General features: G+C 43.4%; 1 protein-coding gene across 1 annotated transcript; it reads left to right on the forward strand.

The window, feature by feature from the left end:
• The first annotated feature begins 1,436 nt into the window (after positions 1–1,436).
• Positions 1,437–20,164, forward strand: LOC147904814 (galactolipid galactosyltransferase SFR2, chloroplastic-like). Its single transcript, XM_087388508.1, has 10 exons — positions 1,437–1,735; positions 2,159–2,280; positions 16,755–16,922; positions 17,108–17,274; positions 17,446–17,667; positions 18,447–18,612; positions 18,731–18,970; positions 19,111–19,264; positions 19,427–19,552; positions 19,724–20,164. Exons 1-10 carry the CDS (start codon positions 1,546–1,548, stop codon positions 19,921–19,923), a joined length of 1,755 nt encoding a protein of 584 aa, XP_087244634.1. The 5' UTR covers positions 1,437–1,545; the 3' UTR covers positions 19,924–20,164.
• Positions 20,165–24,803: the final 4,639 nt, after the last annotated feature.

Raw genomic sequence — 24,803 nt, forward strand, 5'->3', positions numbered from 1 at the left:
GATTAGATGTGCCAGAAACCTCAGTGATTGTCGCATTTGGGAGGGAAATAGCATCCTCACAAGATTTTTGCCATCCTTTTAGACTTTGCTTATACTTTGTGAATCTTGAGAAGGGGAAGTGAGTCTGAGTGCTAACTAAAAACCTTTTCCATTTCCAGTAGCTCTCATAAAAGAAGATTTTCGGCTATAATATTGTGTTACAGGACTACTCGTTTAGCTTGGAGGGTACCTAAAAGCTATTTCTTCATTAAATAGGTAATCTTCTAAAGGATCCTATAGAGAAACTACCCAAATCTTTGTTTCTTTGCAATTTCCAACAATTTGTATGAGGCAAAAGTAATATGGCACATCCTCTGAAAATCAGATTAGATATATATGCAACTAATCTCGTAAATGGAGATAGAATTCCTCAAGAGCTTATGGGAAATTTTCCAATTAATTAGTTAACACCTCTAGGTCACCGTGGGATGAGAATAAAGTAACCTAAGTCTCGTGAAAATTTAATAGGCCCTCCTTAAAGTGCAAGAAAATTTAATCCTCCACCGCATCCCTTTCGATCCTTGAGCGTTGAGATGCTTCTTGCTCCCTCTTTACCTATCTCGCTTCCTCTCTCCATCACTCCTTTCCCTCTCTCTTACCCTGGGCACATGACCCCTTTAACCTAAGTCTCATGAAAATTTAATAGGCCCTTAAAGTGCAAGAAAAATTAATCCTCCACCGCATCCCTTTCGATCCTTGAGCGTTGAGATGCTTCTTGCTCCCTCTTTACCTCTCTCACTTCCTCTCTCCATCACTCCTTTCCGTCTCTCTTACCCTGGGCCCATGAGCCCTTTTGTATGCCCTTCCAATAGCCTGCAATTGAAATGGCAAATGGATGGAAAATGAAAGGCCTAACGGTTGCAATCGGATTGCACAAGAAGGTAAGGGCAAGCAATGATTCAACAACCAGTGAAAAGTTGCGTGTGCACGTAACTCCAATAAGATATGACCAACTTCCAATAGCCATGTGCCCCTGATTCCGATAGCATCCAACAGGCGAAATTCTTAAAGGATTGCAATCTGCGGTACACAAGTGCCCGATCTATTATGTCCTCCATTCAGTGATCGCTCTTAGGAGGCTTCTTGAAGCACAGGAAGAAGATCTGACCAACTTCCACCATGTGCCCTTGATTTCAGTAGCATCGGAGAGGCGAAATTCCTAAAGGATTGCAATCTGCGGTACACAAGTGCCCGATCTATTATGTCCTCCATTCATTGATGAGGAGGCTTCTTGAAGCAAAGGAAGAATAATGGGGGAGGATATTCTTTGTAAGCTTGGTAAAATAGGAGATGTGAACTTGTGAACTGCAAAGGTTCACACGTGGAAGCCAAGCACGTGGACAGGTGCCTATATGTGTGTCGAGAGGTTTTAGTCAATGACAGTGGATGTAAAGAGAGAGTGTGAGTGTGTGTTTGTGTGTTGTGGTGAGAAAGAGAGCCCAGACTCCAGAGTGTGATTTTCTTTGTCTGAGTAAGCTGAGCTTTGTGTGAGTTTGTCTGCTGGCTATGGCGACTCGGCCCTCCCTAGTTTGCTGTGGATGCAGCTTACTTGCTTCCTTCGTCCTCTACGTTTTGGCCTGCCTCTCGCTCTTCCCCTTCCTCTTCCTTCATCCCCCTCCTCCTCCCCCCCTTGGACACCTCGTCTTGGCTGACTTCTTCAATGTTTCTGCTGCTTCTCCCGCTTATCAGAGCTCAGGTATGCAACGTCTATCTAGTAGTATATGCACAGTCTAGCTCGTGTAGCTGACAGTTTAGCTCAGTTCTGCAAACCCAGCAGATATGCAACAGTTGCGATCAAAGCAACAGTTAAGCCTCAATATACAATGGTTTCTGTATCAGAGCCCTCTTCCTTCGTCCTCTTCCTCTCTCAAAGGCTTGCCATGGTTTTCGTTTGTTCGCGTATTATAACTTGGGAGCTCGCCCTCGTTGCCTTTGTGAGCTCCTTTGGAGCACCACAGACCGTCATTCCGGTCAACGGTATTATTTACAAAGTGAATCCGTTCACAGTAGCTCGTTTCGTCTTATTGCGTATGCTAATTGGCAGGGGGGCTGGTTTCTCAATGAGTGGAAAGGGGAGCTGTGAAGAGTGTGAAGGTGATGTGAATTGTGGGTTGTGCAGAAGAAGATGGTGAAGGAAGTCGGAAGTTCTTCTTTGGATTGGCGACGGCTCCAGCGCATGTGGAGGACGACTTGGACGACGCTTGGCTGGATTTTGCAAAAGGCACCCACGATAAGCGGCCCGTAAGCTCTTCCCTCAACCTCACATGAGTAGAGTTTCAACGATTTACACTCATAGCCATATATTTTATTATTATTATTTAGTTAATTTCGAGTGCATGTACACTGGATGAGAGATTACGCTAACGGTCGGATTCTACGTTAATCAAGCCCTTTCAAGGGGGTAGAAGGCCGACACGTGAGAACATATTCACTGCGCAAGCTGTGGCAATGTAGGAGCTGAAAGCGTGTGTGTACTTTTGAGCTCGATAGAAACTGCATCCTAGCATTTATATATTTTGTTCGATGTCTAATGGAGAAGGGACCAAGGTAGCATCATCTTGCCTTCTATGTTTGGAGAGGCGGGCTTTGCGAGTGAGGCTGCATGGCAAGTCGAAAGGGGGAGACTTGCCAAAGGGCAGGCACTTTTTCTTTTACCCTTTTAAAAAAGACGTTACTCAACTTAAGTCTTTGCTATAAAAACGGGAAAAGGGCAGTGCTGGGATACATAATAGATGGGCACTAATGGATCAACCCCTTTTGGCCTCCTCAACAAGCCTCAGTTTGTGCCTCTTCTCGCTGTAGGGTAGAGATCTTTCGGCAAGATGTGTACGAATCGATTGCCTTCAAAGGGAAGGCATCGGAGAGAATGCTCTCTTTTTCCCTTGGCATTGCCCGCTATAGTGGACAAGCTGTTTATGTTTGGAGGTCTTTAAAGTATTAATACGACGGTCTTGGGAGTCCATGGCCGTGTAGAGGGTAATTTGGGCGAGATTGTGTTGGCAGCCTTAGGCTGAGTCGTGGGCGCTAGTGAGGTCAGGAGACAAGGGTGCGTATACAGGGCTGGAATATTAGCAAGATGACAATGCATATGGTTATCGGGAAGGTTATAAGGTAGCAGAGCAGAGGAGAAGGCTCATCTAAATGCGGGTAGTCAAACGAAGGGAAGCTTTGGTGTTTGGCAATGCTTCAATGGCAAGTTCTTCTCTATGGTCTTGCCTTTGCTCCAGGCAAAAGTAGCAAATCCAGTCTCACTGCCAATGAAATTGTATCCCCAAGGAAGCTCAATTTTGAAGGGAAATAGAACTTGTACTCTTGTTGACTGAACTAGTTCGAGAGTTGTTTTACTGTTGTGCAGATACAGTACTACAAAAAGTGCTTTCTTGGTTCCATGCATTTGACAAGAGAATTGGTCACTTGGTTGAACAAGTGGCCCATAGAGCACTGCAATGCAGATTTGGACCTAGCCAGATATGAGTAGTACATGGGCTGTCTTCACATCCAATTCTTTGAGCTGGCACAGGAGCTGCAGAGTCGGTCCCCCCACGACCCGAATTGGTTCACACAATTCACTATGTAGTTGTAGTTGCAGATGAAGACAGGATTAACAAAATTCTATAGTGGTATGTCCAAAGTTTCAAGCCAGGGGGCGACAACACGACATATTTACTCACTCAGGTTTTGAGCTGATGAGCCAAGGGTCATGGATCGAGAGGCCACCTTGACAAGGAGTATTAGGAGACCTCAAGCCAAGGGGGTTCCACGACATCAGCACTCTAGATAAGCAAGCCAGCAACAAGCCAGTAATTACAGTGGTTTCCTCAATGCAGAGAAGCAGAGGCATGATAAAGAGTCTCTCTCTCTCGTACCCACAAGGAGACAGATCATGATAAGAAGCATTGTCTCCATTTGCATCCAACTGCTAGTGCAGCTTCGCCTCCCAGCAGGACCTACTGCAGCTCAAGGTGCCGTCTCAGCAGCAGTAGAAACTCACCAAAAGGGAGATCCTTCAGCAGGGACAGTCAGAGAAGTTCTGATGTGTTACGGGCAGGTAGAAGGATGCAAGGTCACTATTCTGTTGTACGGTAGCAGTTGGAGGATTTGCTGGAGGCCCATTTGGTTGCAAAGCTCCATTTCCCAATAGAGCAGTCAATCGAAGTGCTTAAACTACATAGTTTGTTTGATAATGCCCAATAACCAATCAGCACGAGAGCACAGCACAGGATGTCAAACTCCACATTAGTGGGATGAAAGAGCAGCAGATCTTCACTGTCACCCAGTAGGCCAAGCAAGCATCCTTTTAGGAAAGTCTCAAGTGCTTCAGATGGTGCTCTAGTTTACCCACGGAATGATAGTGACCAGACAATTGATCAAGACCAGCCTTTGCCTTATCAAGAGTGGCAGGATCTGATGAAGGCGAAGTGAGCCAAAAAAAGGATATTCTGTGGTACGAATATAATTTTGCATCTTTGTAGGAAGCGGTACAAAAGTGTAAGGGGTCCATTTAGTTTTTTATGTTTTAAATAAGAGAGAGAGAGAGAGAGAGAGAGAGAGATTTTATTCCTGTTTTTTGAAAGATTTTGTTTCTTGATTTGCTTGTTTATTTTTGCTTAGTCACCTTCTTCCTTTCTTCTTTATTTCTTGTTTTCCTCTTTTGTTTATTTGAAATATTTTAGTTAAGCACTGGGTTTGCCCAAGAGACTCCGTGGGTCTTAGAAACTCAGTATAGCTGCTTATGTTGGGCACTGATGACGACATTAGTGTTGCTTTGCTTGCTAAGTATGTCTTCCTTTTGTTTTTCAAAAAAGTTTTTGTTACCTCTTTTCCTTCTCTTCCTTATTTTCTGTGTAGATTTTTGGACTTTTAGAACAACCAAAATATCTAAATGTGTATGATTGTCTTATCAAGGCATAATCTGTGGTACACCAGCTAGAAGAGACACATTCAGTCTCGTATCCAGTCCTCAGGTACAGCAGGTGTTCAAGCAAGGTTCAAGACCTCACCTCTATCTCAATTTCAGTAGAAAGGATGTCATGGGCATGCTACAGGCCCATGGACATGTGCATGTTCTTCAGCCGTGGCAAGGCGCATATACGGTCCACAAGCAGAATAGTCTCGTCTACATATACGTCTTACAGTCCACAAGCAGAACAGTCTCGTCTACATATATGTCTAGATCATGCACATGTGCCTGTTCTTCAGCCGCATCAAGGCGTATATACGGTCCACAAGCAGAACAGTCTCGTCTACATATAAGTCTAGATCATGCAAGGCGTATATATGATCCACAAGAAGAACAGTCTCTTCTACATATACGTCTAGATCATACAAAGGATAAGTATGCATATTTGGAGCAACAGCATGCAGATTTGCACAACATCATCAGTCCACCTCCTTGCAAAGGGGCAAACTGTAGGCCCACTGATCAATACTGACTATAGCAACCAGGGATGGTTTTCTGCCGATAAAAGACCTTATTCTATTCATCCACAACTCCAGCAGTTCTTGTCCCATCATGAGAAGCTCTGGCCCCTTAAGCCCCTTAGCAGCTGCAATTCCAGCACTCAACCCTCAGCCTCAGCCAACAGCAGCTCCCTCTCAACATCCTCGCCAACCCCTTTTCCCCTCCATATCCAGTGCTGATGTGGGTTCTCTTCCATTCCAACATCCACAGCAAGCCCTAGCAATGGACAGCCAGGCTTAGCCTCTACAGCTATAGCAGATCCAAGCTCTTGAGTGAGAATCTAGATGATGTACTGAGTCTTCCTTCAATGAGGGAAGCATACAGATGTATTTAGTTGTCCTTGTGTGATTTTTCAAGGCCAGCAGTAATAAAGATAGTAGTTGGCATAAATTCTAAACCCACAGTGTTTCACCGTGTAACAGTTACTTGCATGATGTGATGAGTCTTTTGCATGCCATCAGTCTCTCTCTCTCTCTCTCTCTCTCTCTCTCTCTCTCTCTCTTCTCAGTCAGCATTCATCCTTCCACATCCAGTAGCTAATACAGGCACAATTAGTGATCGAGTTATCCCCCCCCAAAGGGCTACTCCCAACCCTATAAGCTTTGCCTTGTTTCCCAAGATCTGCACCAGCATAACTCGCCACATGTTGTCCCTTTTAGGGCATGCATCACGTTCAGTGGCCACACAGATGTAGCTCGAAGAAGTTGCCAGCTGCAATAGTACCACTGATCCTTGTGCTCACGGGAGTCATGGACTGATGTAAAGCTTGGACCTTGTGGACCACACCAGCCCCGTTTAATGCTATTGAATCCCAATCAAATTTGGTCATACCTTTTAGATAGGCATTTGAAGTCCTACAGGTAAAGAGTTGTTTGATGAAGTAAACATTGCAAGGCAAAGAGAACTTCATGCTTGGGAAATAGCCCAGTAGGGAAGTGGTTCTTGATGCCTATCTTGGAATTTCCTACTGGTTAGGGTTTCCATATTTGGGCACCATATCATGTGTTGTCTCCTCTATCCCTCATTTCTGTTTCATTGACTTCCTCTGTTCAAGAGAAGTACTGCAAACTCTAGTAACCCTTGAATGTTAAGCTACTGCATTGACTTCAAGCTACTACTTCCTACATATCCTTATGCTAACTCAATAACTTATTTAATTATGAAGCTGTATAATATTCTCAATCCTGCGACCACCTACTATGGAATTGCCTTATTGGTAGGGATGATAACTTACTAAGTATCCAATCACAAAAAATCATCTGGTATGTGGTTAATGAGACAAAACTGAAGACTCCCCTTCCTTTTTGCAAAATAGGAGTTTTTGTAACAGTTCAAAAACAGTTACAAGTCAGCTCTCCGACAGGATGCTGTGTGGGCCACCCTCTTGCCAGCTTCTATTCGAGGCTTGCCTATAAGAACCCATAAACAGCCACAAGGAACAAAATTGAAGGACTAAACGATTCGTGAAAACCTCTATCCGTGACAGAATAGAAGATACTAAGAGGCGAGATTTTATGGAAGCATTCATGGCATTCAAAAGTCTTGCAAGAGTCCCCAACATTCGAGCTGCATAAAACTAGACATCATTTTGAGAGAGACTGCCAAGTTGCATCTGTTTGGGATAGTTCAGCATGTCCTTTACTCATAAGTAGAGCGGAGGGTGTAGGTAAGTCAAGCAAGATGGCCACCAAACTGATTGGCAAGATGGGTGTGTTGAACAGCCATCACTAGATTGTTGCAGATTACCCAAGTATGCTTGGTAGTGATGTTGAAGTCTCCCCCAAATGTCATGCTGTAAGGACAGATCTGCCCTGATGGTTCTAGATGTGCCAAACGGTTATCAACAAAGAGACGTTCATGGCTGTATAGAAAAGAACTTTCTATTAATGCTTGAGGAAAAAAACAACCATACAAATCAGCAAGCCGTGTGGCGCTGATCATGGAAAAAAACAAATCGCTAGCTGTCAACCAACCTGTTTTCAGAGAACTAAGCTTACTAGCTAGGGAGTGTGAAATAGCAGCCAACAACCCAAGGTGAAGGACTATACATCCAGCAAATACCTCGCTCTGTGAATAGATAGAAGATACTTGCAAGCCAAGCCTTGCAAAAATCCGCTCGCCTCTCAGCGCTCATCTAAGATCCCACTTTCCCTCGCTCCCATATGGCACTTCAGGTGTAGATAATGGCAACAAGGGTAGCTGCTGAGGGAACTTTGTCATGTGCATGGTGTACCTAGGGTTGGATAGCAGGTTAACGTGGGTTACGGGATAGCATAGGGCTGGATGGCTATTTTTAGCCGAGATTGCTATATATAGAGATTGATTCATATATAGTGCTCGCTTTATATGGAGGGAGCTATTCATAGCATTGTGCTATCTATAGCGGGTTTCCTTCTATATAGAGGAAGGGCCAGTGCTATTGTGTAGATCAGTTGAGCGCTCCTCAACTGATGGATGGGGCTTGGACCCAGGACGGGCCTCTGGCCATCTACATGGCGGACCATAGGTGGAGTATCGAAGGTCCTTTGGACGGACTCATGTGGTATGGGACGCGTGGGTTAGATACAGCCCTATGGATGAGTTGAGCTGTAGCCCACGTGCTCGGGGGTGGTCGGGAGGGTCGAGGCACCTGTGATTCTGGTTGGATCAAGGATGAGATTTTAGGTTAGTGATAGGGTCAGATCCTGCGGGGTCGTGTCATTTGGTATCAGAGCCATCCTATCACAATTGAATTCAACGCAAGGTATGCAGAAAAGATGTCTTCCAAGTATGCTTTTTGAGATTGCTCTTGCAAATCTGAATTTCCGCTCATGTATGGGCTGAATCGTTGGCTGATGATGTGCGCTCATGATTGGGAGTGTCCACCGAGTTTTTTATTTGCAGTATACTTTGGTGGTATGGGACACTAAGGTATGTTACATTTAACATTCTCTGATGTGGTGGTATAATCCAGCATGAAATAATACCCAAGGACCTCTAGGGTGAAGTATAAGTAGGCTGAATTGAATTGGGGGCAACCTCACGGAGGGTTACCGCATATCTTCTGATGATGGTATGTCAGTGCCTTGTTTGGAACTTGATGTTCCTAGATAAGAGATCCTAAGAACTGGATGATCCTGTGATTGGAGCGGTTGTTTTGTGCACAAGTTTATACAGGATATTCGATAGTGGATCTTGTTTTAAGAGATTCCGGATTGTATGTCTTTGGATCACATACAATGTTATTCCTATGATGGTTGACTATATTCATGTCTAGAATAGTACCATTGACTTGATATAGCCAACTAAATTCTTACTGATTATCCTCATGTAGGGGCATTTCGAGGATAGATCAAGGGGACCATATCTTTGGTCAGGATTTTGCCCATTGATACTTCCATGAAGATTCTTCCATCATGAGTTATGAACGGATACCTAATTGTTCTGCGACGGAAAGTCTGTCATGTATTTCAACCCAAGAATTTGAATTACAAGGGTTTTCTGAATACTAAGTAATTCAAGAATGAGGGTTGATAGAAATTGCAACCCAAAAATTGGCCTCGAGGGGTTCAAATAATGGGATTGTTCGAACAATGATTCCTCGATCTCAACCTAAGATTTTGAGTTCAAGGATACTCAATAGATAAGGTTGATAGAATCATTTACCTTCAGGTACGGATTTTACCATGCTTGTGTACGGATATGTCAACGGAATTAACTCTATGGATTCAGGCGTTATTGGATTTCTCGAGGAGAATACTCGAGGATACGTAACCTTGTTTAGATTGAGAGATTTGCTTTCCTTGGGTTAGTTATCAAAGATTGTGGCTTTGGCCTTAGATTTTCTTTGATTTGAATCACATGGAAAGTATAGCACACTCAAAACTGATAGTCAGAGTATAGTTATTGGCATGGACTGATCTTCACAGAGAGTTTTCGGGCTTTTTGGTGAACTCAGGAGTGAGTTCTTAGAGGAAGTGGAGTATGTCATGTGCATGGTGTACCTAGGATTGGATAGGAGGTTAATGTGGGTTACGGGATAGCATAGGGTTGGATGGCTATTTTTAGCCGAGATTGCTATATATAGAGATTGATTCATATATAGTACTCACTTTATATGGAGGGAGCTATTCATAGCATTGTGCTATCTATAGCGGGTTTCCTTCTATATAGAGGGAGGGCCAGTGCTATTGTGTAGATCAGTTGAGCGCTCCTCAACTGATGGATGGGGCTTGGACCCAGGCCGGGACTCTGGCCATCTACATGGCGGATCATAGGTGGAGTATCGAAGGTCCTCTGGACGGACTCAGGTGGTATGGGATGCCTGGGTTTGATATGGGCCTATGGATGAGTCGAGCTGTAGCCCACGTGCTCAGGGGTGGTCGGGAGGATTGAGGCACCTACGCTATGATTCTGGTTGGATCAAGGACGAGATTTTAGGTTAGTGATAGGGTCAGATCCTGCGGGGTCGTGTCAAACTTGGTGGGCTCCCATCACCAAGCGGCAACGAGCAACCAAGATGTTCCAAGCAGTGATGTTGGACATTGAACAAGCTAGATGTTCCAAGCAGTGATGTTGGACACCGTCTCCCAAATGCTGCCCTCAGTGAAGATACAGGACGCAGGAGGAGTCACATCCTCCACCTCAATCTAGAAGACTCTATATCCTGTAAGCAAATGTAACGTGTCAATTGAGAAGGCATAACCCCCTTTCACCAACTAGGCTGCCATGCCCCAAGTGAAGTCCTGCTGCATCCTTTGCGTCCTAGCCCAATCCAAAAGGCCCTTCCAAATCCTTTGTGCTGCAGGGCAATTGCACAGGCAGTGCATGATCATCTCTGGGTCACCATCAAGCGCATTGGTGGCACCTCCCATCAACGCGCATTTGCTCCATCCACCAGCTGATGGTTAATCCTCCATAGGCCACCATTCAAAAGGAGTATGTAACCTTTCCTGGCAAAAGGTTGGTTCATAATTGTGACCAAAATTTGGAGATGACCTGCTTGGGCACCTGTTGCTCCATTCAGTGCCGCTTTCTTGAAGGATTCCAGGCATTGAAGACGAAGATCAATGCATGTCATGTGCGAAAAAATGGAACCTCGACACATCTTTCCAAGTGTCCTACTTTGAAAGGGCGAAACCATTCACTCGGATCACACTTCTGGGCAGCCCTCCCACACTCAAAGGTGCCACCACTTGACTTGTCCCAAAGTGACTGGTGCTGGGTCGATAGACTAGACCTTGCCCAGACAGCCCACTACTTTGATGCGTTGCCACCTAAGCAAATCTAGGACCCCATGGGAGCAAAGGAGCTCAGGGCTCGATGCGAAAAAATTGAATCCTCAAGGACACCCACCCTAGAAAACTATCCAAGGGGAGCTAAGGCTCTAGGCAAGCCACCACTTCAAGACTCAAGAATGGTGGCGACTATCTCTAGAATCTACGTGCCTGTCGCCTCAAGTGAGAGAGGGCTCCCATGACATGACAGGGTACCCAGTTATACCCAATATGCTAATCAATGGGAGTAGTCAAGAGAAGAATGCTCGTTCAGACGGTGATAACAGAAAAGAGGGGAATGACTGGACTGCACTCGAGCAATCATAGCATGGCTCTAGTATGACCCAAACTTCTTCACTCAAAATAAAGTCTGCTCTCATTCAACCGTCACACAGTCAAAGCTCACAGACATGGTAGGCAACTTTCGTTCTTTACCAAACTTAGACAATTCTCACAATTACCAACTATAACTTCAAATTGAAAAGGAGAAGAGACACCAACGGGATCAGTAACACAGTGTAGCGCGTCATGTAGATGGAGCGTATGCGCAGGTATCCAGAGCACGTAAACATAAAGACAATCTCTCAAACAATCTGACCGGAACACAATCACACCACCTCATAGACACTATGTTCCTCTGGAAAACAGCCCGAATCTCAAAAAATCTCAATCAGCCCATCCCTCCTAGCTGATGGTGCAACCCACAAGAAGCCAAGACTGCTCAGTCCCTCTCGAAGAAATTGCATGCTCTGGGCGTAGACGTCTGACACACAACGAGCCTCCAAGGCAAAAACTTCGTACAACTTGTGGTGATCAGCGCTCCACAGAAGCATCGACCTCACCACAGCCCATGCAAAGCTCACACATGGCCAGACTCTCAACGCACACGAGAAGCTGAAAGGCATTAATGCTCAGCGTAAGGTGACGTCATGTGTATGCTGGTACATTGGCGTGGCAGCCCATTCACACTTCATGTAAATCCATCAACCCGTAACAAGCCCCCGTGAGCCTGGAAAACAATGTACGCACCAAATCGTGACCTTCAGCGCTCAGCCAAAAACTAGAACTTTCTAGCAAATGTAATCCCACTTGCCATCGCCAACTCGCCATCCAGAAGCATGGAGATCAAAATCGAGTAGCCACCATGCATGCAACAGGCATGTTGCCTCATTTTCAGATTTTCCAGCCACTTAATCAGATCAATTTTACGACTCTTTCGCTCCCTTCTCAAAGCTTGAGGCCAAGAGAACTAAACCTCACTTTAGACCTTCGGCGCCACCCACACACACACAAAGGCCAATTAATGCATGAATGCCCACATTTGACCACGCAATCACATAGACAATGATAGACACGTCATCTATAAAACACCACCTCGTCACATTGGATACCAACCATGATGCCCTAGAGGACTTGGTGCACCCACAGTGCAACTCAACATCTCCCATAGGAGTCCTTGCAAAACATATTTTCATAACTTGGAATATTTACATCAGGCCATAATTACTTGCACAAAAGCACCCACTAAAACCCAAAGCCCTCAGCTACACTAGCGGTTACACCCTATATACATGCAGTGCAATGCACAAAAGCCTTCTACATTTTTTAGCCTATCAACGGCTTTGAAATCGGAGTCATATTGAACAAATGAGGAAGGAAAAAGTTTTGTTAAGTAAAAGGCCATTGCCTAGGGTAAAAAGGGGATTAGAAGAATTAAAGTGTGGTATCCCAACGTGCACTTCCACGTCTTTGTCTCAGATGCCCCATACGATTCCTCCAATCCACCTACTTTCAAATTTTTGACAATGGTGTCTAGAGTTACGTGCAGCTTCAAGCCCATTTTTGACAATGGTGTCTAGAGTTATGGAAGTTTGAAGGTAGTACTAACTTTAAAGTAACAAGCATATACCTAGATGAATCGAGGAACATTCCCAAACTCGTCCTCTAAAAACACAACATAGTGCAGTTTCAATCTCACGATAGTCACTCATAAGATTGAAAACCATGTGAGGGTGAGATACAAGTGTGAGCTATGATCGGAGTGCAAGTGAGAGCTATGAGCGGGAGCGAAGAGTGGAGCTTGTGAGCTATGAAGATGAGCGGTGAGCTGTGCTCCGTGGGCGAAGTGTGAGCAAAGAAGCGACGTTAATGTAGGCATTGCAGTAGCTGCGCATCAGCAGCGACTCAGGGCAATAGACTTGGCTGGCCTTGGTGCCGAAGGTTGTCAACAGCTGTAACGACGTAATTCAACATGTAATTTGAACAATGCACACATTTCTTTGGGATAGAAACTTTCAGAACATGGAGCAAGTTTCGAAATGTTTCAATCTCAAAGAAACTGTTTTGTTGTCGCCATAGTCGACTCCATGTTAATACTAATGTCTCAAGTGTTACTGGTGCTATTGCAATTGGTCGCAAGGTGTGTATTTTGATGTTTGTATATCAAGTGTACAATTGTGTTGGGATCAGTTGGTGTGACGATTCATCAATTGATTGTAACAACTAACATAATTGGCGGCTTAAGTACAGATGATGAGTTTGATAACGAGTAACGGAGATGGTCACAGGGTTCACACTCCATCTAATCCATGTTGGGAAATCAGTCCATGAGGTCACACTTCAAATAGTAGCGACCATCCACTCAATATCTTTGTAAAAAAATTATAGAATGCGAAGCAAAGGACCATGAGATGAGGGCCTCCAAAGGTGAGCTTCTAACTCTTAATTAGGAGATCGTCTCTTTCTTCGTCTCCACCCTCTGTGAAGGATCCGTTGGCTTATCTTAATGATCACCATTCTACCTTCTTCTTGGGATCACCTAATCAAGCCAGCTGTTCACATTTTCCTTTGCCTATTGCAACACAGGCCTTCTCCTTGATACTCTTGGGTTGCTTTGTTGTATGTTATAGCAAGTCCCGAGAACCCCGGCAACGATAATTGGTTATGTTGGCCTTTTGACCAATAGCTCCAAGCTGATCCCCAATAACCTTGACCTTTACCATTATTGTATATCGAACCACACCAACTCAAGTACTGTTGTCTAACAGTCCACAAGAAATTACAGTTCATTCTCCTAATCTTCCCCAAGACACACCAACAAGGTGCTAGATGACAAGCAGTGGGTAACGAGACCTTGGTCACGACCAAAACCACTCTCTGCAAGTGATAGTTTGGCGGACCTTGAATGCAAAAGCTTGCAACAAATACTCTCCAAGATAGCATTCTGCCAATCCCCACTTGGCATTCAAGAATAGTGCAATTTGGCTTATGGACTTCCAAGCCTAGGTCCTCTCTTCAAGCGAAAGAACTCTTCACCTCTGAGAAACTCTCAAAGCATCCGTTAGTCCCCTTACAAAGAGTGCCTTGGCATTGCAAACTTATCATCTATTAAAGCATCCTTCGGGCGCGGATAGGTAGGCACATCACCATCTATGTAGATCCCTAAGACCACATGTAGTATTCTTCCATGAACAGAAAGAGAAAGGGCACCAGAGGAAAGAGACCTTGTGTGCCCCCATGCGGAGTTGGGCTTACAACCTACATAATGTGTTGAGATGCCTCATTTGATCATTCATAGAAACCAAGTCTGTGTCATGGTGCCCCAATTCAGTCCTTGTCTACCCTAGTGTAAGCTAATTAGAGGAGAATCATGTGAGGTTGCGAGAGCTAATGTGCCCAATCAACGACCTCCTAGAATTTAAAGATTTTGTCTTGAACAAAGACGATCTACTAAAGGTTGATGAGGTCTAGGAGCCAAGTTAGAGATATCTTATAGGTTTTTGTCCAAAAGGGAGATGGCCCATTGTTGTTGGACACTGGCCATATCCCCTCCCTTGGGAATGAGGTGATCCAAACTGAAAGAGAGGGGACGGGGTATGAAACCTAAGGTGGAGACCAAATCCAAACAATGCATAGTATATGTTCCTGCAGTTCCACTAGGATACGAGGCCTCTACCTAGAAAGCTGATTCTAAACAGTGCCCAAGACCTATTCAGGGTCCATTTTCATTGAGCCCTCCTTATCGTTTAACCGTTTAGATACTGGGGCTATGTCTAAGTTGACTAGTGGCCAATAGTATGGAAGAACCGGCATGTCATTTTGTCGCCGACCATGTCCAACGAGTTTGGATAAAGTGAAGGGTATACGTCGACCATCTAGCCTCAATTATCCACGATGCCCAAGCTCCTTCAAAGTCCAGAATTGAATGATGAACTCTCTGATGTCCTCCGCATGGTACAAAATTGCTCGAATCGAAGAACTATGAGAAATAATCAAGCTTATTCTAACTTATCACTATGGGTTCTAATCACGCGTAGTTTGACTCCTATAATGGTTATAATGTATGCAAACTAATGATTACTATATGCATGGTAGGTCCTCAAAGCAATATGCATAAGACCTCAACCTGTTAATCAAGATTTACTTGACTAAAGGGTAAGGCGGTGGACTTGCTTGTAAGGACAAGAAGGCTGAAAGTGGCAGGCAAAAGTTTGCAGGCCTGCAGTGTTAAATATTCTCAAGAGTTTTAAAAACATTTTACATTTCAAATTGGAGATTTTTTAAGTTTAGTGCAACCGAGAACCCCACACCATTTGCCTAGACGTAGGGTTATCTCTAAGAAGCTATGTGCAACGACTATTGGTAAGCTCTAAGATTTTGAGCAAACCATGGTTTACGAAAATACATGTATAATCTAGAAGTCACCCTAGGAACCCATACCACTTGCCAAGAACAAGGCTATCTCCAAAAGACTATGCTGTAAAACTTTGCAACAAATCTAAGCTCTAAGCCTTGGAGCAACCCAAGGTTAAAAGTACCAAAAGAGTGCTAAAAAAGGACAAGCAATGATTGCTGTTGGATCTAGGGGCTTGATATTGGCCGTTGATGTGATCTATGAATAACAATTACAAAAGGGATCCCCCACTCTACCTTAATAGCAGGGGAGGCTCTAAAATCTTGACTTTTTAGATTTTTTGACTGTGGCTCAACTGTGGCTCCTAGATTTTTTGACTGCCTACATGTTGTTTCCACGTCTTCACCCCCAAATAGCTGTTGTCATCCCTACCAACCCTTGGAATTGCTGCCCAAGACGTGCATCGGCCGAACTCGCTGTCACCTCTCTCTCTGTCTCTCCCTCCCTCCCTCCCTCTCAATTTCACAATGAAATCGGGATTCGGCGCGCAGGACTGCGTGCTTTGAGATCAATGCTTTTAGGGGTATTTCAGCATGGGGATATGAAATCCCCCTATTTGGCTTGCTAGTCAGATCAGCAACATTATATCCAGGTGCATTTTGCACAGTGGACTTGCAAGTCAATGAGTAGTTGCTTCATCCAGGTAAGTCATTAGTCTACATGATATCATCCTGGCAGAGTTTGCAGTGAGATCCATACACATGGATGCTTCTTCATCATGCCTACCTCGAGCGTGCCAGATTGAGGTTTGTTTCATCGTCCATGTTAGCAGCAGAGGGGACGGGCATTGTTGATATGCAGAAACTAATGGATAGATTTTGCCTGACACCCTTGGGTGATCACTGATCCCAGCCACTTGGTGGAGAGATTTGAGATTTTGGCACTCTGGGCGGTTTGCAAGAGGTGGAGACAAAGGATCATGTGTTACTGGAAACCTAATTCCCCTTGACACAGCTCAGGGTGATATCATACATGACCATCCTTATTTTGGAGAACTGGCATGATATCTTGCATCTTATTTTTGTTCTTGTTTTTTGAGGTGGTTATGCTCGAGTTTTTTCTTTTTTTTAACCATTAATGACGATAGTCTCAAAATTTAGATGCAGGGGGAAACGGGTGCCTTATACCTTCAAATATCCAATGGTTGAGTGATTTCTTTGAATTATGAGCTACAGGGTTTTCTGTTCCTGTCATTGGGAGTTGTGAATGTTTTCATGTATCTGTACAAAATGACTCTATTTTCATATTCCCATCCACGACTCCGTGTCTAATCAAACACGAGTTTTCAACTTTGCCTGATTGCCAGGTAAGAGCCTGGCACAATATACCAATTCCTGAACAGCGTCTACGCTTCTGGTCAGAACCTGATGTGGAATTGAATTTAGCCAAGGAGGCAGGGGTCACGGTGTTCCGCCTGGGTATTGATTGGGGTCGTATTGTCCCTGTCGAACCTGTGAACGGAACCAAAGAAGTGGTAGGTATTCTGTTTCTTCTAAGTGCGTCTCAATTATGCAGCGTTTTTTCTTGCCGATTTTCAATCCATGGGTTTAACTCCATCCATCCCTTCTTTTATGAATACTGTGATACATTTCTTTTATGCTTTATTTGATAAACTATTTTGTATGGAGCGCTGACCTGTTTTTCTAGGTTTTTTGAAAGGCAAATAAGGAAGCCGTAGAGCACTACAAAAGGATTCTAGAGAGAGTCCATGAGCACGGGATGCAAGTTATGCTCACGCTCTTCCATCATTCATTGCCAAAATGGGCTCTTTCATATGGTGGTTGGACAGACAGACGCACTGTAACTTACTTCGTAGAATTTGTCAGGTCGCTACAATTGTGAAAGTCCTTTTATTTTTCTTTTTAATCGATTAATTATTTTATTTTATTTTTATTTTCCCTTTTTGGGGCCGGGAGGGGGGCAATAAGTATGGAGGAAAATGTAGTAATTGGACCCAAAGGGGTGCTATTGAATGACTCCTTTGCTTCACTTTGCAGGTATACAAAAGAACAGTTTGGAGGTTTGGTTGACTATTGGGTGACCTTCAATGAGCCTCACATATTTGTATTGCTTTCACATTGTTCTGGAGCTTGGCCTCCTGGTGAAAAGCTATCAACAGTAAGGTCTTTGGTATGTTTCACCCCATATGGACACTTTGGGCAGGCAATGGATTCAATTATTATTGCCCACATGTCGGCCTACAATGTTCTGCATGAAGGGTAGACACTCATCTTTTCTTGCTCTTTATAAGAAGACTCATCTCCTTTTTTTCCGCATCTACAGAGGAAGGGAGAAAACAGACAGGAAGGTAGGGCAGAGGATAAGCAGTCCCCAGTGTTATATGTTTCAGTTTAACTTTTCTGGTAGAACGGCCTAAAGTTCTGATATATGATCAATTGGAAATCATACCTATCCTGTGCGAGGGAGTTTAAAGTTTCTGTGAATAGCACATAATCTTAGTACATAGCGGTTTCTGTTTTTCTTTCATGAAATCTTGGATCACATAGCATGCCAGAAAGTCTAGAAATTTCAAACGAGTGCATTGTGGAGCTTTTTCAAATTTTGATCGACTACAGAACATCAGATTCCAAATGAAAAGCTCAGTAGACAATTTCTTATTCTAGTATCCCAGTGAGCACTTAGATAGAAGTTATGGATGTATAACCCCCCCGTACTGATTGTAAGTGCTTATAAGACAGTCTGCATCGTTGTCACTTTTGTAGGATTCCACCTTCTCTGGTGTGCTTTTGGCCAGGAGTAGTTTGACAATTCTTTTGTCCTTTTCACCACACGCACTAAGGATATATTTTCTCGCTTTGGTATCTGTAAAGCTGTCTTAAGAAGTTTCTGTATATATTTGGTCAACTTTTCCTACTACGAAGCCATGTGGTATTTCTTGTAGCAAGGAACTATTTGACATATGCAAACAAGCTTAGCCCTCAAATGTCAAAGATGCTTCGTCATAGGACAAGTCTGAATCTCTATGCATTTTTTGCAGGAATTCAAAGACTATGGTTGGTGTAGCGCATCATGTGGGCATAATAAGGCCCTATGGACTTCTTGATATTCCTATTGTTCTTGCTTCAAGATGGTTAACACAGTTTCACTGGATAGACCACATTTTCAGCCATTTGGACTTCTGTGGTTTGAACTACTATGGACAGGCAAGGCAAGCTGCTTTATTATTTACATTACCATTTTCTCAATCGATGGTAGAAGTATGCTTGTTTGTCTTATCATTTCCAGAAAGAGTAGCACTCGTTACTTTTCCTTAATTGACAGGAAGTACTTTCAGTAGCCGGGCTGCTACTGGCAGAGGATGAGGAGTATAGTGAGGCAGGGAGGGGTGTTTATCCCAACGGGCTGTATGAGTTGTTGGTGGCCTTTCACAATCGCTACAAGAACCGGAGTCCAAGGCTTCGGTACATTATCACAGAGAATGGATTTGCTGATGCTCGTGATATATTGAGGAGACCCTATCTTCTGGAACATGTCTTGGCAGTTGATGCTGCAATTAGGCAGGTTGCGACTCTTACACTATTCCAATCTGACATTTGATTTTACTTGAAGCCATAATTGCATAGTCGATATCAAAGGAATGAACTGTGTTCCTGCATTTTTCAAAGTATGTGGATTCTGTCCTTTTTGTGCTCCTGATGCAGGGGGTCCCCGTGGATGGGTATTTGCATTGGACAATTGCAGACAATTGGGAATGGGCTGATGGATATTGTCCAAAGTTTGGTCTTGTGGACGTAGACAGGGAAAATAATCTGACTCGCTACCCTCGCCCTTCCTATTATCTTTACAAAAAGGCATGTATATTAGTACCTTTGTCAAAACATTTTCTTATTGTGATCACATGATAATCAAGTATTTAGTTTTTAGGGAGATTTTGTCTTCCACATGCTTTTCATCAGGTAGTCGTTGCCTTGAAGCATGCTATACCCATCAACTGTCTTACTGTTGAAATGCAGATAGCAGAAACTGGAGTGGTCACAGCCAAACAAAGAGAGAGCGAATGGGAAATACTACAGAAAGACATGAAAGGAGGGGGAGTTCGCCCGTTCTGCCGTGCAACTGACCAGTTTAATCGCATGTGGGCTGGTGAGTTGTTATGGTCTTTCGTGCTAGGCTGCACGTCTGTCCCTTTGAAGTCAGTCATGACACCCTTCCAAAAGGGTTGAAATTGTATTTAAAGACTGAGTCGGTATACTAGTCAGAAATATATAGAAGGGACTAATCTTTGGAAATTCCATGTGATGCTTGTCTTTCCAGATAGTCTAGACCAGCCCATCTTGCGGGCTATTTCTGACAGAGATTGGCGGTTTGGTAAGTATCAGCGCCATGGTTTGCTCACCTATGTTGTTCGATCACTTGAAGTCACCAAAATACTTTTCTACGATGTTGTACGAGTAATCTTGGGTGAATATGTCGAAAGTACTCTCCCTTCAGAAGTGATTGCTGGTGAACTTTAACGTAGCCTATATTTAAGCAAAGTCTATGTAATGTATCTCCCTTCACCTCCGGAGTGCCAACAGAAACTCAGTACAAAGACTTTGTATAAATGGATGCTCAGGTATGTGTGGGTGTGTGGGTTTGTATGTGTGAGAGCATACTTTTATACTATGGTCTACACCCACTGTTGGGCGCTGATGATGTCAGTGGGGATGTCATAGTAGCTAGTCCCTGCCATGCGTGATGGAGTTTATGGTTTTCAATCTTATGAGTGAATGTAATGTATCTTTCTTCATCTGAGGGTGCAGAATTGTCCTATTTTGGAAGTCATAAATTCCAAGCTTGTAATCTTGATCCTATCAGAGCCCTTTTATCTTTCAATCTTGACTCATGGGGGAAAATGTGCAATTGCCATTTATGTGTTTGTGGGCCCTTCCGCACACCCCTAAATGCACATGGCACACACATGCACAAATGCAAGCATGCACATGTGCACGAGTATGTGCAATCTATCTCTCTCTTCATTAACCTGACAGCTGCACAAGTATGTGCAATCTATCTCTCTCTTCATTAATTTGATAGCATAAAATGGCTTTATTTTGTAAGTTTGAAATCCCAACCTTGATGAGTTTGCTTTTTAATCTTTCAATTCAAATATCAAGAGAACAAGCCGGATAAACGACTTAAAAACAAAAGGTGTGACCTGCACTGGTCAGCAACAAGTTACAATCAGAGGAACCTAAATTGATTAGACAAGATCCAACCAACCTATCTGTCCCTCCTATATCTAGACCTATATTATGCAACATAGCCTTAAGAAACCCAACCGCAACATCTTCATAAAACCCTAACTAACTTTGTGATTAAAAATAATTCTATTGTCTTAGAGTTTACTAATTTAATACATTGGCTCTATTCTATTGTGTTCAAAAATTTCCTACATCCAATCTATTCTCAATTTTCTCACCTGACTTTGGTTGCATCCTTAATTTTGCAAACAAAATTCTCATCATGATTTCGAGGAGTTGTTGCACCCACCAAGGAGGGATGCAGGAAAAATGCTTCTCATTGTTTTTGTGAATGCTTGATTAAGCTTAGGGATGAAAATGAAGAGGGGCAATAGATGAAACATTCAAGAAGTGGGAGAGAGAGAGAGAGAGAGATAACGTTTGTAGAAGACCTCACGGGCTTATGAGACAAAGTACCAGCACCAACACAAATAAGTGACTTACTACATGTGGATACCTAGAGAATTGAGGGAGTGCATAAGGTCAACTCCTTGAGTTATTATAGGACATAGCTACATTCTAAAGTCATCTTTATAACAATAGTTTAAGATTGAGAGTCTTTGGGTTTGGATTTGAAGTCCCTAATCAATGCTTGCCCATCTCGATAAATCGTCCATTTACTTGCCTTGCGTACCTTGGTGAGTTAATTGTTTCTTTGCATGAGCTAGATCGAAGTGAGCTCCTCAGATACCCAAATCTTTGTACCCTTCAACTTATGTGTTTGATTGAGAATTTTGATTCTTGCTACCTTCCCTCTACAGTACATCTGCGCTTGTGTGCTAGTTTGACAGACATTGCGGATATCATTTTCATCCCACTCGATTTGCGGTATTTTCTCATTAAGGCATATGATTATGTCCTCTATGCTTGAGAGAGAGAGAGAGTGGCAACAAGAGAAAGAGAGATATAGGTGAGGCGGAGGAGCAGGAGGCGGTGAGACGAAGCAGTGAGTATTCTAGAGGTTTTGTGAAATTCACCTTCTCCTTCTCGAATTTGGTATCGCCTTGAACCTTAGATTAATTTTTTGACACATGAGGCCATTAACCCTCTTGCCTCCACAACTAATTGATGATTTTATTTTTTGGGAAAAATATGGGCACCTACTTGATATTGCTATACACATCGTAGCCCTTACATATGGCCAGGAAGCCAACAGTGCTAAGGGAATGCTACTCGTATTTGCTAGGATCATTAGCTTTCACTTAGTCTGATGAGAAAACTAGGCCATTAGCCCCACTTTCCAAACTGACCAAGCCACTATGCTCCAAGTCCTTCTCAAAATTGAGTTGGACTAAAACAAAGGAAGTGTATCTTCAATCCCCCTCCTACAAAGCGGGCAAAGCGGTTAAACTGTGACCACTTGGCAAGCCTCTCTCGAAGCAAAAGCTCGCCTTGTCAGCTCGACAACCTTTCCATATGTCTCTCAAGCGTGCTTTCCACCATTTCAAAGATCAACAAATCTTCCACTTCTCATTCATGCAATCAAACAATGTTTGGCCTTCCACCAAACTCTTATAAATTGCCCTCACTGTGAACTTCCTTAGGGCTATCTTTTGTACATTCCACCGATTAACTCTCCGAGCAATAGGGGGAATGCAATTAGTTGGCCTTATCTCTAGAATATTTCTCAATACATCCCCAATTAGCATAAACTCATGTCATTGATATCTCCCACCCACCAAGTTGACCTCCAACTCACACTCCACATCCTATAACCGTAAGCGTGACCAAAGACCCTTTGAGTACTTCTTGCTTATGGTAAATTAATCAAATCCAGTAACATTCAAAGTCACAGCCGGACTCCACCATACATTTTCATGCATGTTTGTATCTCCTTGAAAACCCATTCCCCTTTCTACAACTTCCAAGCCTCAACTAAGCCACCAATCAACCTAGAGCTAGTAATTTTGAGGGGACACTAGGAAGTCGATTGATGAAACCATAATAAGCTTCTCCAAGTCTCCACACCCTTGCCCTTCCCATGCCCAATAAACCACTTCATGTATTCTACCCATGATGCTTGACACTCAAATAAATGAGGAAGCCAGTTGCAAATCAACGCAGTATTTCTCATGTCAATGTCCATTGGACCCAATCCTCCACTCAATTTGGAAACCTTCAATGCTTCCCACATAAATAAGTTTAGCTTTGTTCATGATGAAAGACATTGGACCAAAGCTCATGACTAAGTGCTTAATTAGCAAATGAGGATAAAAAGTAGTAGTAGCATTTGGTTGTGTATTTTGAGAGTGGTATTACGGCAAGGGTTGGTATCATTCCAGCCCCCATGTAATTCGTGATTTGGTTATCGGGGAAATGTTATAATTTAAATATGTGTGTCCTAACATGCATGGTCATCTTGGAGACTGAGAGCCTAGTGTGTCATTTTGAGATACCATTATTCAAGCCTCGAACAATTCGTGGAGTCTTTGAGGTAGTAGGAAGTCAACAAAACTGCCAATCCTCATTACTTTGCCAAAGGTTCTTTGATGCCACTGGTAGCTAAGTCTCAAGAGCTAAGAGACTTTTTCCAGGCCTACCAGGGGATTCCATTGCGTGGGGTTTGTCTGTATTTCACTACTTTAGTGCCTAAATTTTATAGGTGTTGCAAACATTCAAAAAGTTTCCTTTTTTGAATTTAGTCTCTTTTAAAAGTGGAATCATGAATTTTCATGATCTTATTGGCTATTGCAAGGACGCCTCTTCCATTGGTTGACATGTTTACTCCTTTCACTCCCTACTAATGACTAGACTGGGATGTCTATCCTCTAGCTCGCCTCGGGCCGAGTATGGCGAATGTGTTATTATGCACAACTGAATGGTATTGAACTTTCTACCCATGAGGAAGAGCCCTCATCCCATGTCTCTTTCCCTCATCATTTCCTTACTTTGTGTGTATCCTCCTTCCTTCGGTGCAGCCTTCCCTTCGCTCCCTTAGGACATTGCAAGCAATGCACTATGTGAAGGGTGACATACTCATCAATAAGATCAACGAGTTGATAAGCATTTGGAACTGGCTTAGCCAAGGCCGCCACTCAATGCAAAAGATGGTGTTGAGATCGGCTATTCCAATGGGAGTCACCTTTGTCTCAAAAAGCACACTACAGGTCGCCTATTAAGCTGTACAATGTATGCATGATACACATCCATATAATTCTTGGGTTTCTCGTTGGCATTTCAACAAAGAAATTTGTGTAATTTCGTACTGGATGGGCTAAGAGACCTCCAGCGGAGTGGAGATTTTAAGGGATGAGCTTCCAAAGAGCTATGATGGATATGTAGCTCTTGAGGCTTCCGCTCTACCACAAAGACTGCTATGTCCAGAATGGAGCATAAGAATGGTTGTCATCCATGGACCGAATATGTCACCTGTTGTAGGACTAATTGGTTTGCAAGGGTTGTTCGTTTATGAGATGTGTTGGGCATTTGAGATGCATCAACTTGGAAAATTGCAAGTTCTTTTTATTTAATAGGCATTGGTGTGACGACAAGCCATGAAGTGTGGCCATGCATGTACAGTTTGTCTTAATGAGGGAGCTCACATTTTGAGAATTGAATTCATAGGTAACACCTTGACAAAGAGTACGTGTTAACAATTGAAAACAATTCAAGCATGTGTAAGAGCCGATCCCCATGCACCGAAGGACTTGGGATGCACAGCTTGAAATCACTAGATGTGGAAATGAGGATGGTGGGCTCAGAAATCAAGGCCTCATGTGATCAACCAAATTTAGCCCAAGCCCCTGGGAGTGGGGAGTTTCTGGGCGCCACATGGAGTGCCCTCAACCACCGCTTGGACTAGCTATCAATCTCCGACTAGCCTCCTAAATTTTACGGCATTTTGGCAGGTCTGAGGTCACTATATGGGGACTTGAATTTAGATAAGCATGATCAGACACATAGATGTCCTTCGGTGCATGGGAACTGGCTCTAGGGAAGAGAACTCCATGTCTAAGGGCATTTGTTTGTGAAGCTTCCATACATCAACAAAGTATTTGGACTATTTCAATCACCTTGAACTATTCATTAGGGGGTTCTACATTCCAATGAGAAGAATGCTTTAAAGACATTCCAAGAAAGGAAGATACAAAAGGTTGCGCTTAGGCTTTGCA

The sequence above is a fragment of the Dipteris shenzhenensis genome, chromosome 2, assembly GCF_047967505.1.
Source record: "Dipteris shenzhenensis isolate YYH24624 ecotype China chromosome 2, Dip_SZ_1.0, whole genome shotgun sequence".
Lineage (NCBI taxonomy): Eukaryota > Viridiplantae > Streptophyta > Polypodiopsida > Gleicheniales > Dipteridaceae > Dipteris > Dipteris shenzhenensis.

Coding starts and splice junctions, on each gene's coding strand:
- LOC147904814 (XM_087388508.1), top strand. CDS start 1,546: ATGGCGACTCGGCCCTCCCTAGTTTGCTGTGGATGCAGCTTACTTGCT. Junction 2,281..16,754: donor GCACCCACGATAAGCGGCCC/GTAAGCTCTTCC, acceptor CCTGATTGCCAG/GTAAGAGCCTGGCACAATAT. Junction 18,971..19,110: donor TTGATGCTGCAATTAGGCAG/GTTGCGACTCTT, acceptor CTCCTGATGCAG/GGGGTCCCCGTGGATGGGTA.